The 13,806-nt window shown below is 41.6% G+C and overlaps 1 protein-coding gene across 1 annotated transcript in view; it reads left to right on the forward strand.

Moving 5' to 3' along the window:
• The window catches only part of LOC143293824 (WD repeat-containing protein 91-like), a 155,701-nt gene that overhangs the window by 84,245 nt on the left and 57,650 nt on the right, over positions 1–13,806 (forward strand). The window contains exon 11 of the mRNA XM_076605092.1: positions 12,869–12,989. Within this exon, the coding sequence (XP_076461207.1) occupies positions 12,869–12,989 (121 nt within the window). The remainder of the gene's footprint in view (positions 1–12,868; positions 12,990–13,806) is intronic.

A 13,806-nucleotide genomic window follows, 5' to 3' on the forward strand; every position in this document is an offset into this window, starting at 1 on the left:
CCCTGCGGTCCATCCCAGCACAGCAGCACTCCCTCTTCGGCCAGTATGCGCCGCATTTTGTCAGCCACAGGGCAGAGACAAACAGAGAGGTGGCCTCATATTTAGCCCACTCCTCCCAGGGGCGCCAGGGTTCTATGCCATTGAAGAGACCCGCCACCAGGGCTCCTCCATATACCTCGCCTCCTAAGTCAAAGCGGCGTGCTCAGAATCAGCGGCAGAGGAACAAACCACCTCATGTCCGTCCAAGCCGACCGGCCATGCCCAAGGCCAGAAGGCAGCACCCCCAATGACTGGGCCCCGATTCAGCACCGCCAGTCGTTCAGCCCCTCCAAGTAGGAAACTTGTCCCGGCATGCTCATCAGTGGTGTGCTCTGGGACTCAACGACTGGATTGTATCGGTGTTAGAGTCGGGGTACATGCTCCCTTGGGTGGGAGACCACCCCCCTCTAAGATCCACTCCTCCTCCTTATGTGCCCAGCTCAATGGAGCAGGAGAGCGTCTTAGAGAAAGAGATATCGCACCTACTCCTCATAGGGGCGATATCTCAACTCTCGGACCCGGGCCCCGGTTTTTACGGCCGGTTGTTCGTGATTCCAAAGGTCTCAGGAGGGTGGAGACCAGTCCTGGACTTGTCCCCCCTCAACAGATTCCTCCCCAAAATGAAATTCAAGATGGACACACAGGCACAGATTCGGGAGACCATGCAACAGGGTGATTGGGCTACGTCCATCGATCTGAAAGATGCTTATTTCCATATCCTCATCCACCCGGCATCCCGTCGGTACCTGAGGTTCATGTGGAGGGACAAGGTGTTCCAGTTCTCGGTCCTCCCATTTGGTCTGTCCCTTGCCCCTTTCCTGTTTACCAAGGTGGTGCGGGAATTGGTGTCCATCGTCCGGTCGGAGTCCATTCGGCTCTGTGTGTACCTGGACGACTGGCTTATTCTGGCCCAGTCATGGGCCCTGTGCCAGAGTTATACAGCCAGACTTCTAGACCTGTGCTCCCAACTGGGCTTCATCACGAACCAGGAGAAATGCGATCTGTCCCTGAGTCAGTCCTTCGACTTCTTAGGGATGAGATTCGACACGCGGTCTATGATAGACTCTCCGACGCCAGATCGGTGGGACCGTCTGGCAGGCCTCCTCAACCACTTGCGCCATTCCTCCCAAGCAACAGCGCAGACACTTTCTTCCCTCCTGGGCATGATGGAGTCCATGGCACCTCTCATCCCTCTGGGCAGGGTTCTCAAGCGCCCTCTTCAGAGGGCACTCAGGCTACGGTGGTCCCAGAGCACTCAGCCATGGGATACCCTGATATGTCTGGGCGAGTGGTTCCTCGAGGTGACATCAGAGTGGTTAACCACCCCTCTTCTGACACAGGGGGTGCCCATAGCCCCACCTACTCTTCAGGTGGCACTATTCACAGACGCCTCCTCCCTGGGCTGAGGAGCCCACATGGACTCACTCCATGCAGCAGGGACTTGGTCCCCAGAGGAGCGCCTGTGCCACATCAATGTTCTGGAACTGGAGGCAGTTCGCAGGGCTCTCCTGCACTTCATGGGGGAGGCCACCGGCAAGACCATCCGCTTGTTCACGGACAATACAACAGTCGCATGTTACGTGAACAAAGGGGGGGGAGCGCACTCGGCAGACCTCTCTCTGCGGACCGAGGCTCTCCTCCATTGGTGCCACAGCAAGGGCATTGCACTTTCAGCGAGACACATAGCAGGGAAAGACAACATTTTGGCAGATGCTCTCAGCAGGTCCAAGAGTGTCATACACACAGAATGGACCCTGGACAAGGACACCCTGCAAGGGGTGTGGGAACAGTGGTTCCGGCCGATGGTGGACCTGTTTGCGACAGGGTTCAACAAGAGACTTCCCACTTACGTCTCTCTGGTCGCCGACCCAGAAGCATGGGCAGTGGATGCTCTCTCTCTAGACTGGAGCTGTCTGATTGCCTACGCGTTTCCTCCCTTTCCAATCCTGTCCAAGGTGATATGGAAAGCCAGGTTGGAATGCCCGCAGCTGATCCTCATTGTGCCGAAATGGCCAGCCCAGCCCTGGTTTCCGGTCCTTCAGTCCTTGACACATGTTCCTCCCCTGGAACTGGAAACCAAACCTCATCTGCTGAGGCAGCCTCGTTCGGGCATTCCTCACTCCAATCCTCAACTGCTCCACCTGCACGCGTGGCTGCTGTGCGGTCGGAACTGTCAGCATCACCATTGAAGTCTTCCACCCCTCGGTCAGCCTCTGTGTCGGCCGCACTGACCAAGGGGGGTGCCTCCTCCGACCTCCTCTCCATAGTCTCCAAAGCCAGGAGGGAGGGAACAGAGACTTTGTATGACTTTCGCTGGAAGAAATGGCTGCGTTGGTGTGCAGCTCAGAACATTCCCCCTACTAACCCTACGAGCATGCAGCTGGCCAACTTTCTGGCTCACTGCTCCTCGGTTCTCAACCTGTCTGCTAGTTCTGTGCGAGGGTACAGGTCTGCCATCTGTACCACTATCAAACAGCTAGGTGGTCCCGCTTTTGAAGCTGATTTCCTGCTCAGAGAGGTGGCTAGGGGCGCCTCTCTGAAGGAAGCAAGGAATCCCAGAAGAGTGCCCCTCTGGGACTTGTTCCTGGTGCTGGATTTCATTCGAAAACAGCCCTTTGAGCCATTGGGGACTATTCCTTTTGACCTGCTCACTCTCAAGACCACTTTCCTTCTGTTGCTGGCCACTGGCCGTCGTAGAAGTGAGATTCATGGTCTTAGTGGAATGCCACAAGATCTAGCATTCCACAGAGATGGTTCCATCACTCTTCGTTTACTTCCAGAGTTTCTGGCTAAGAACCAAGACCCCGAGGTCCCTTCCCCCTCTCTGAGGGTCAGACCTTTGTCTGATATTCTTGCCCAAGATGATGAAGATAGGCATCTCTGCCCCGTTCGGTGTCTTAAATACTATTGGGATAGGTCTCACCATAGGCGTTCTTCTCAGAGGCGCCTTCTCATGTCCCTCAATGAGAATTACAAGAAAGACATCGCTGCAGGCACCATTTCCCGCTGGGTTTCCCAAGTCATTCGTACAGCCTACTCTCATGCACACAAGGATATCAGTTGTCTTAATCCCAGAACACACGAAGTGCGGGCCATAGCTACTTCGGCTGCTTTCCAGCACTCGATGCCACTGGAGCATGTCTTGGAGGCAGCCTTCTGGCGGTCTGAGAATCCCTTCATCAACTTCTACCTCCGGGATTTCTGTATGACCAGGGCTGACGGTTCCAAGGGGATTTCCTTTGTCGCGGCTAACACTGCCGTCTCAGTTACAAGGGCTCCCCAGACGAACCAGTAGGCGTTGCCCTCCTCCATTTGCTTTAAATTCTGCATCAGTTTGACATGGTACAGTATATGACACCAAAAGGAGTTTGTATTATACTCCATGTTTGGTGATACATGTACTTACCATGTCAAACTCGAATGCCCGCCCGTCCGTCCCCGCGTCTCCGCCGTGGTTCTCATGGGGCATTTTCGTTCATGGCCACGGAATGATTCAGCGTTTATAGCTGTTAGAGGCGTTTGATGGGCTAAGAGCGGGCCAGACAAAGAGGGGCGTCTTTTCACTTTTAGCCGCGCGAAATTTGGCCAAACAGAGCAAACCATAGGCATAGTTTGCATCAGTTTGACATGGTAAGTATATGTATCACCAAACATGGAGTATAATACAAACTCCTCCTATATATATGTGCGTGCGTGTGTGTGCGCGTGCGTGTGTGCGCGCGCGTGTGTGTGTTTGCACGCTCTAGGTTGGGAGGTAAAGTTTCCTTGGCAAATATGTAAATACATGTACATGTGTGTTGCTGTAAAGTGTTATTTACGTTCTTTGTATTTTTGATTTGTATTACATTTCACCATCATCAGTATTACTTCAGCCCGATATATTTCTTAATTTCAATTCCTTCTCGAAAATATATTGTAAGGGTAAAGCTGAATTTGTTTTTTTGAAAATACTTATAGATAGACATTTTGCCAATTAAGATAAGTAGATTGATATAGTGATAATTTCCCTTAATGTGCGGATCATTTTTTACTCCAAATAATATATCTATATTTGATAGTTTTAACTATCTACTTTGTCACAACAGTAAGCGCACTTGTTGTTTTCTTTAATTTTCATTTTATTTAGAATTATATTTGTTGGGTAAATATTATGAAGAATTTTCCAATGTAAAACTCTTAATCAGGTTTCCTTTGAGACTTCCTTTGCTCTTACCCAAGCTGATCTATCTAATTCAAAATTAAATTTTCTGTGCCAAAAATAAAAAGCTGATGGCTTGTCTGGTTCCTTATTAGTCGCTAACAGTTTCTTGATTTGTTTTGGTTTCGTGTTAAATCGGTTTACGTCACTTGTCTGTACGTCTGTCTGCCGTTTTCCTGTCTGTATCCACTGAATCCAGGAGTTAGGGATGGAATTAATTAACTCTCTCCATACGAACGGCGAAAAAGACGGCGTTAACAGCGTTTCACCCCAATTACCATCACCAAAATATTGCAAGCGGAAGGCTCTTATACTGAAGAGGTGAATGTTGACAAAGAATACCACAATTGTGACGACAGAAGTTAAAGGTTGGGTCATTCAGACACCCACTGGACATCCGAGGGGTCTGTGTAGAAGAGAAGAGAGGACTGGCCGTATTGAGTGAGTTAAAACATTGTACTCTAGCATTATACTCGCTCTATTTTGACCAGTTATACCGCTTACTTCATTCAGTGATAACAGTCTGTTCTCTGTGTGATGCATCATGTGTTTGATTTGAATAATCCCCTTTTTTTGCCAGTGTTGGAAGAAGAGTGGAGTACTTTTATGTGTTATTCATGAATTATTGAACAATAACTGGTTTTGGAAAAAAGTTTGCGTAACTTCTTCTAGTTTCGTGATATTCTTGTAAAGTAAGTAAATTTTGATCACATCTTTCCAGAATTTATTATCTATTCTATCTAAGCCCTTTATTTTTTCTGTTTTACAGTTAATCTGAAAAAGATTGTCGTATGGTGCGAGTTTTCCAATATGCCATTTCGGTATCAGACTCCAGCAGTGATGTTCTTTGGCATCAAATAACTTTCCTGCCCACTGTAGCTGCAAATATTCTTGTAAGTTAATCATATTGGTCATATCAAGGCCTCCTTCTCCATATCCAGACTCCATTACTTTTCTTTTTACTTTTTCAAATGCCTTTCTGTTGCTATGTTTTTTTTGCCAAAGAAATTTATATAGATATGTATTTATTTTACATAAGACTGTGCGTGGTAGACCAATAGACTGCATGACGTAAACAAATTGACTAATTAAGAATGTTTTTATTACAATAACTTTACCTTGTATGCTGAGATCTCTTTTACTCCAATCTCTTATTAAGTGTTTCAAATGTTCCATTCTACTTAACCAGTTTTCTTCAATTTTTTTTGCCATGTTATCTGATTCGAAATATATTCCTAAAATTTTTACTTTATTTACTACTGATATTGGAATGTCTTCATCTTCATTTTTTTTTTACTTATCTTTAAGGCTTTCGTTTTTGTATATTCAACTTTAGTCCCGAAAATGTTTCAAACATTCTAAATATTTCCAAGGCTTTAATGATATCCTCTTTGTCATTTAGGAATAATGTTGTATCATCAGCCATTTGCTTTATTTTTGAATAAATTGTGTCTCTCTCAGCAGAAGTTGGTTGTTTAATGCCTACTATTGTACTATTTCTAACCCTAATGGCTAACACTTCTACGGCTAAAACAAAAGCTAAGGGGGAGAAAGGGCAACCTTGTCTAATTCTGCAAGAAAGACTGAAAGGTTCAGATATCCATCCACCGTGGTTAACAGAACTTGAGATATCATTATTCAAAACATAAACCCATCTCTGAAAATCAGTACCAAAACCAAACACTTGAAATACATGTTGCATAAAAGTTTTAGAGACAGAGTCGAAAGCTTTAGAAAAGTCAACTGCAAGTAAGTACCCAGCTTTATTGGTTGTGTTTAAATAATTAATCGTGTCATCTATTGATCTTATAACTGTGGCGATATTCCTGCCTCTAATGTATCCTACCTGATCCTCGTTACTCGTATATTACATTATTGAGCCTCTCTGCTAAAACTTTTGCTAATATCTTATAGTCGGTGTTAGTAAGAGTTATTGGTCTCCAGTTGTTGAGTTTGTCCCTATCTAAGTCTTTACCTTTGTGTAACAGAGTAATTATTGCTTGCTTTTGAGTGAATGATAGTTCTCCTTTGTGAAATGACTCGATGAAAGAGTCTGTAACAATATGAGCTAATTTAATCCAAAAAAACTTAAGAAATTCGACAGTAATTCCGTCACTTCCAGGTGCAGAACCATTCTTCAATTTTTTCAGTGCATTTGTTTTTGCTTCTACTGATACCATACCTTCACACAGATTAGCGTCATTTTCATCTAAGCGTGGAAATGTTTCGTCTTCTATAAATGTGTTGGCTGCTTCAATGACATTTTCTACTGTAGTGCTTTGATTGTAAAGATGTTTGTAGAATGAGACCTGTTCGTGTAAAATGTCATTCTTGTTAGTTATTACTTCTCCTGTATCTTTGTGTAACCGAGTTATAATTTTTCTTTTCCCCCTGGATTTTTCTTGACTAAAAAAATATTTTGTGTTGCGCTCACCCTCTTCAATCTACTCTTGACCTAATCTGAGCTCCTTTTGCCTTATCTACCTGTAAGATTTCTAATTTTTGCTTTAGTTGTAATAGACTTGCATTTGCTTCTGTATTATCTGGATTCTTACTTAATATTTCTTCTTTTTCTTTTATTTGTTTTTGTATATTTTGAGATTCATTGCGTTTTTTACACGAAAGTTGTTTTCCAAATTCACTACAGAAATTTCTGATGTCTACTTTGCACAGTTCCCATCTACTTATGCTTGATGAATATTCGTTACTATATTTATCTAAAGATGTCTCAAGAAGGCTATTCATTTTTTCTACAAAATCTTTGTTTTTCAGGAAGCTATTATTAAACTTCCAGTAGACTGGATCTCGTGTAAAATCGCTATTGTTAAATTCTGTTTCTATCGCCTTGTGATCAGAACCAGGAACATACTGAAGTTCGCAGGAGACACAGAAGTGCATCATGCTTTCTGAGGCAAGGCAATAATCCAGTCGTCTGGCAATGTATGGGTTTGTTCTGCTCCAACTATGATCTTTTTCGGTATGATGGAAAATTCTCCATGAATCTATTAACTCTAAAGATTTAATTATTTCATTAAACTTGTTCACCTCAGCTTGACGATGAGGTTGGCCTGAAATGATATCTAAGTCATTGCTAAGCACACAATTAAAATCTCCCAAGAGCAGAAGGTTCTTATCACTAAATCCACTTAATTGTTCCTGTAAATCATCAAAGAAGGCTAGCTTATCCCTGGAGTTGTTAGGTGCGTATGTGTTAACTAAAATAAAGTCATACTTATCATTTGTTACTGATATGGCTAAGATTCTATTTTGTGCCAGTTTCAAATTAACTTCACCATTGAAATGTTTGGATACCAGTATAACTTCTCCCTTGCTCCTGTTTGTTTCTTCGTTATAGAATAATTCCCCCGCCCCCCCCCCCCCCCCCCCCGCCCCCCCACCCCCATTGCTTTTCCCAAATTGGTGCATCAGTTTTAGTGAAGTGAGCTTCTTGAATACAAATGATATCATAATGTTTGTTTTTCAGATAATTGAATATGGAAGTCCTTTTAAGTTTATTTTTCAATCCCCTAACATTTATCGAAGTGATTCTTATCTTATCCATCTAAGCAGATTATATCATTTCATTGTATCTCATGTACAGTAACATTCGTGCAAACACAAATATTCATTCATCGCATTCATAAATCGTAGTCCATCAATCGAAGCTGGGTCGTCAAGGATCTGGGGGACTCAGGCAATGACTTGGGTTGTCAGTCACATACCTCATCATCCTCGTTGTCAGAGACCGGTGGAGAAGGCCTGTCGGATATCCTACCGTCGCACCTAGGCTGTTTGCCAGAGGTCTCTGGGCTGCTGGTATCCCCTGACCTGCGACGTTTGGGCGTCTCCGAGCGACGTCTGGGAGAGGAGCTGAGTTGCAACGACGAGTGGAGCGTTGTCTGACACGCCTTAGAACGCCCTCTGGCCTGTTTGACAGAGTCTTTTTTCCCTGTCGCATTTTTACCCTCTCAATATGATAGTTGACCCAGCAGCATGCCGAGTGAAGTCAAACTCCTTACGTAGTCTGAACGTGCCTGTCTTGTTTCCTTTAATCCCCACAGCATAACCAAAATTGGTTTGTTTTATTACCACATTATCTTTTCATGTGTGATAAGAACATAACAGTGAACCATTGTCTTGTATTTTTCTTAAACTGTGGTTTAAGGAACAAGATCCTTTAGTTATTAGGGCATAGACCGTTAACCGTCTTGAAATAATGCGTTAGTTTGTGTCTGTTCCTTCTTTCCGTAAGTGTACAGAACCCTGATTCTTGGTATATTTTTTGGTGACTTGTCCCACAAACAGCTCCAATTATGGTTCTTAATGCAAGTTGTAAATTTTCCAGAGAGTCTGATTGTGCATCAAAGCAGTTATCCCAAACAATATCGGCATAGTCCAAATGTGACAAAAAGAATGATTTGTACATAATTTCTAGGGCTCTCCTGTTTAACCTGTACTTACATATCTTAAGACAAGAAACTAACATAGTTACACCATTGATTATACTTTTAATATGTTCATCCCATTTACAATTGTTTTGGAGTATGACGCCTAGATGTTTGTCTCTCTGTACTTTGTAATGGTGCGCTGCCAAAAGTAAGAGGTAAAATTATGTTAGTGTTTTGAGAAAAAATTAACAACTCTGTTTTCTCTCCGTTAATTTTAACTTTCCATCACTTAGCCCAAGGATCTATCTTTTCTAAGTCAGAATTGAGTGCTTGTGCACGGATGTTTGGGTTGTTTTGTGCTAAGGACATGCTCATATCATCTGCAGAAACCTTAATATTTGAATGGATGTTGCATACAATATCATTCATATAGATAAGGAATAATAGTGGACCAAGTACAGAGCCTTTAGGAACACCTGCAGGTATTCCTTTGTAATCAGACTTATCACTCTTTATTACAACTGCTTGGATGCTGTTGGAAAGGTAAACTTGTCAGCTGGTGTGATCAAAACAACTTAGAACTCAACGTATCAAAAACAAAAGAATTAATTTTAGATTTCAGGAAGACCAGATCTGACCCCTCACCACTTGTCATTAAAGACAAGCAAGTGGAGATCATCAGCGAATTTAAATTTCTCGGACTGATCATTTCCAACGATTTGAAATGGGAGATAAATATTGAAAAAATTGTTAAGAAAGCACAACAGCACCTGTACTTTCTTCGGCGCCTCAAAAAGTTCGGAATTAGAAAATTCCACCATTCCACCATTCTTTTGTTCCAAAACTGGATGAAGTTGTTACCTTATTTTCTAAATTGGTAACATACTCATGTTGTCTTTGCTTTTCTCGATATGTAACATAGTTCCTAAAATGCAGAAATTGTCTTCTGGGTTGTTAGTTTGTTTAGCTAATTTATGGATTTTTTTTAGGTTCCTCTGTTAGCAACCTAATTTCATCTGTCAGCCAACGGACATCATTTGGACGTACAATGATAGTCTCTATTGGCATACATAGCTTAGCTTTATCCATTATGATATTTGAAAACATTTCTGCACTTTCGTCAGTTGTTTTGTTTTAGGTCACTTCATCCCAATTAACCTGGTGTAGGAGGTTGCAAAATCTATATTTATCTAGCTTGTTGAAATTAAAGATTGTTCTTTTAAATGACTGTCCTCTAACTATTGTATTCCTGACAACTACATAAGGTATGCTATGGTTACTGCAGATAGCAGGCATGAGATCCGTTGATTTTATTATACTGGGGCTTTGAGTAAGTATCAGATCTAAGCATGAACTTGTTAATTTGGTAATCTTTGTTGGTTCATTTGTTAACTGTTTAATATGGTAGCAATCCAAAATATCTACTAAGTGGTGTGAAGGTATTGTAAGGAAATCAGTGTTAGAATCACCAAGAATCAAGCATTTGTTTGTGGAGTCATTGGGCTCACTTATACTTTCTTCGATCAAATTCCCGTAATCAACATTAGAGCTTGGTGGTCGATAAAAGATCCAGCTAATAAACAATTTGATCTAATTTGGTCTCAAACCATACGCCTCTAAACCCGGCCTCTAAACCGTTTACAGGGAGGTCAGTGCGAGGTTTACAATATAGATTATTTTTTGCATAAATAGTAACACCATGTGGGTCATTTGTTTTGTGACATCTAACCGATGGATGAAAATTTGTAACATGGATGGAACTTCCTGGCTGGCTCGTGTCACAAGTTTTTCTTTAGAAGATTACTATACTCGTTTACATAGCATTCTGAAGTAAGAAACGGGCAAAAACAGAGAGATTTATATTATGTGGGTAATCCAGAAAAGACATTATGAAGAATTGTAAGATGACTGACTTTGCAGTTGACAGTTGCTATCATATATCTGGCATGTGTTATACTTTGAGTTTGCTACCTGCAGCATGAACCGCAATCCCCACCAATCTTCACCCAAATCTTGTTAGATGCCATCTTAGAAGATTTTCTTTTTAAGTGAGGACAAACTGGTCAGTGTGACCAATGCAGCCAAAATTGAAAGGCACCTCTATTTTCTCCCCATGGATCTCAGAGCTAGAGCTTACTACCTTTTTTGTCAACAATGATATCTCCACAGACAATGTTTTTCTGGAGCTGTCTCTCTGCATGTTCACTAGCTATTGCCACCCCTTTGTTTTTGAGACATTTACATAGCTTTCTGAAATCAAACCTACTGGCTCCAAACTGTGCTCTGTTTGCTGATGTCTCTCCACAAGAGATGGATGGTGTAGTAGTTATGCCTGCTCCCTCTAATACTTTTTGCCTGTATTTTGTTGTTTATGCTCCTTGACTGTATCTTCAGTTGTCTCACCCTACATTCTTGACTACTTTTTGTGTCCTTTTCAACAGTGTTCATTGTTTGAACAACTTTTATCAGGATGAGAAGATGGCCTTTTGCATACAGAAGTACCAACACTTGACCCCTCGGCCAGTGCTGCGCCAGGTGGGAATGTCTCGCATCTGACTGCTAGGTGCCTCATTTAAAGAGGGGGTATTTTGTGTTCAGTTGAGTAGCAGTGCTGGGCTCTTAGCATTTTTGATTAAACGTTTGGTTTCATAAGATAAGATAAGATAAGAATAACTTTATTATCTCCAACTGGAGAAATTTGGTCAGGTGCATTATCACAACATAGACAAGTAAACAACATGGGGAGCATAACTGTAAAAGTCAACAACAGCTTTTACGAATATTACGAAGATACAAATGTAAAAAATATCACATACATCGTTTCATACATACATCCGCACACTGCAGGTAATAACTAGTATTCTTAATGTAAAAACAGAAAGAATTAAGAAACATTATTTGAATATAATTATAAACATAGCCTACTGTACTGCACATTGATTATAATAGACAGATAAGAATAAAGATAAATTGCGGAAAACCGCAACCAGATAATCAGCACACACCCGCACCCACCCACCCCCTACCCACCCCACACACGCGGATTACTTGATTAAACAAGAGTAAGAAACATATGTTCTCAAATAAAAGCATTTCACATATTCACTTTTAAAAACATTGCAATTAATTATTACATCGTAATTATTAACAGAAATATATTTAGAATATGGACGTTAGCATTAGACATATTCCATTGTACATTCATCCTGCATATTGCACATTATTCCTCCTACATATTGCACATTCATTATAACCAACTGTCATGTTTTTAAGCTCAGTAAACACACACACACACACACACACACACACACACACACACCACAACTAGAACAAGGTACAACCTATCATGCATGGACTTTCACACATCTCACATGAGAGTGCGGCACGCGCGCACGCGTGCACACACACACACACACACACACAGAGTTCTCAAGAATTTAAAAGGTGGATTGAACGTGGAATAAAAGTCTTCAGAGCTTTGGATTTCAACTTAAAAGTTCTGTAGCGTCGTCCTGATGACAATAGCTCATAATACTTTGCTAAAATATGGGTGTCGTCAGTTGCTATCTGCCTGCTTTTTTTTAACCACTTGACTTTCATACAGCTCTTGCATACTAGCTTGTTTCACTCCCACAATTTTACTGCATACACTCACGACATCGTTCAAAACACGCTTACTCCTCACTCCCAAACTTCCATACCAGCACATAAATGAAGCTGTGAGCATGGACTCGATACAACTTCGATAATAACTCTGAAGAATATTTCTAAGCTTCTGTAAACAAAAAATTCTAGATTGACATTTCTTATGAATGGAATCAACATTTCTGTCAAAAGTCAGCTTATTGTCTAAGATGGTCCCTAAATATCTATATTCATTGACCCTCTCCACTGTTCATATACTGTACTATGTCAAACTTGTGCAAACTAGGCCTGTCAACTTGCTCTGCTGGCTGAATTTTGCGACTGACAAAATATTTGGATGCTTCTGCCAGGCCCATAATCTGCTCAGCCAGCCAGCACAGTTCCCTGCTTTCAGTGTTGAATAGCTATTCGTTTTGGCCAACCCAGACATGGCAAGCCCACAAGGCCAACAAAGGTTTCTGTCAGCAACTCAGACCAGTCTTAGTACCTGAGTAATACCTTCAACTAGTTGGTGTGTTCCACTTAGTATCACACCTCCATGTTTTCCATGTCTTGCTGTCCACACATATGCCTTTTTTCAGCAGACATATGTGTGCAGGGTAACATTCCTGTCTGCTTGCCCATCAACTATGATGTTTGCCTCCTGCATGTGTGGTGGAGACTCCAGTACTGACACTGGAAAGCTGGCACTGTGGGACCTGAAAACCATGAAAATGGAGGTGAGCTACAGGGACACACCATATTGTTTTTTAAAATGATATTTTCAAGTTCTGAGTTCTCTAAAACTCAGAATCTATTTTTAGTGCAACCTTGCATGCAAAAGGATGTTGACACAAACAGATGAACATATGAACAAGTGTGAAATGCAGGAACATGTTAAATAAATGTGACAGAAAAGGTTGCATCACAACAATCATGAAATCCCCTCCCATATTTTTCCTCAATTGTGAGAAATTGTGTGTGAGAAAGGGTAGGAAGTCCCCCTTATTTTTATCAGAAATATTTCCTTTGTCATCAGAGTTGGATTCTTGTCTTTTCCCAATGCAAATCTTAGAGAAAAATGAGAGAGATGAAAAGAGAAGAGAAAGAGGGGGTTGATGACAATGACGATCATGATAATGACAGAGGCATTAGCGAAGACATCAACAGTAATGACACTGAAATACATCTATTGTATTTCACATAAGATGGATCACTGCAATGCATCGGCCTCAAATTCAACATAGGAATCAATTGCAAACAATGAAATTAAGGCAATGTGTATAACTCAAACAAAAGTGTAACATCATATCATATCATATCATATCATATCATATAATGAGACTTGAACCAAATCTTTCCTGAGGGATGTTGGGAATAACATCAAAATGATTCAACTTTCTGCATAATGTAAAAGAAACAAAAGTCTTTCACAATGCTTTACCCTCCCGTGGGGAGCATGGAAACAGGACAAGGTAGTTTGTTGTTTGTTGTGATGCACCTTTTCTGTCACATTTATTTAGAATGTTCATCATTTAGTGCTTGCTCATTTGTTCA

Source organism: Babylonia areolata, chromosome 19, assembly GCF_041734735.1.
Source record: "Babylonia areolata isolate BAREFJ2019XMU chromosome 19, ASM4173473v1, whole genome shotgun sequence".
Taxonomy (NCBI): Eukaryota; Metazoa; Mollusca; class Gastropoda; order Neogastropoda; family Buccinidae; genus Babylonia; species Babylonia areolata.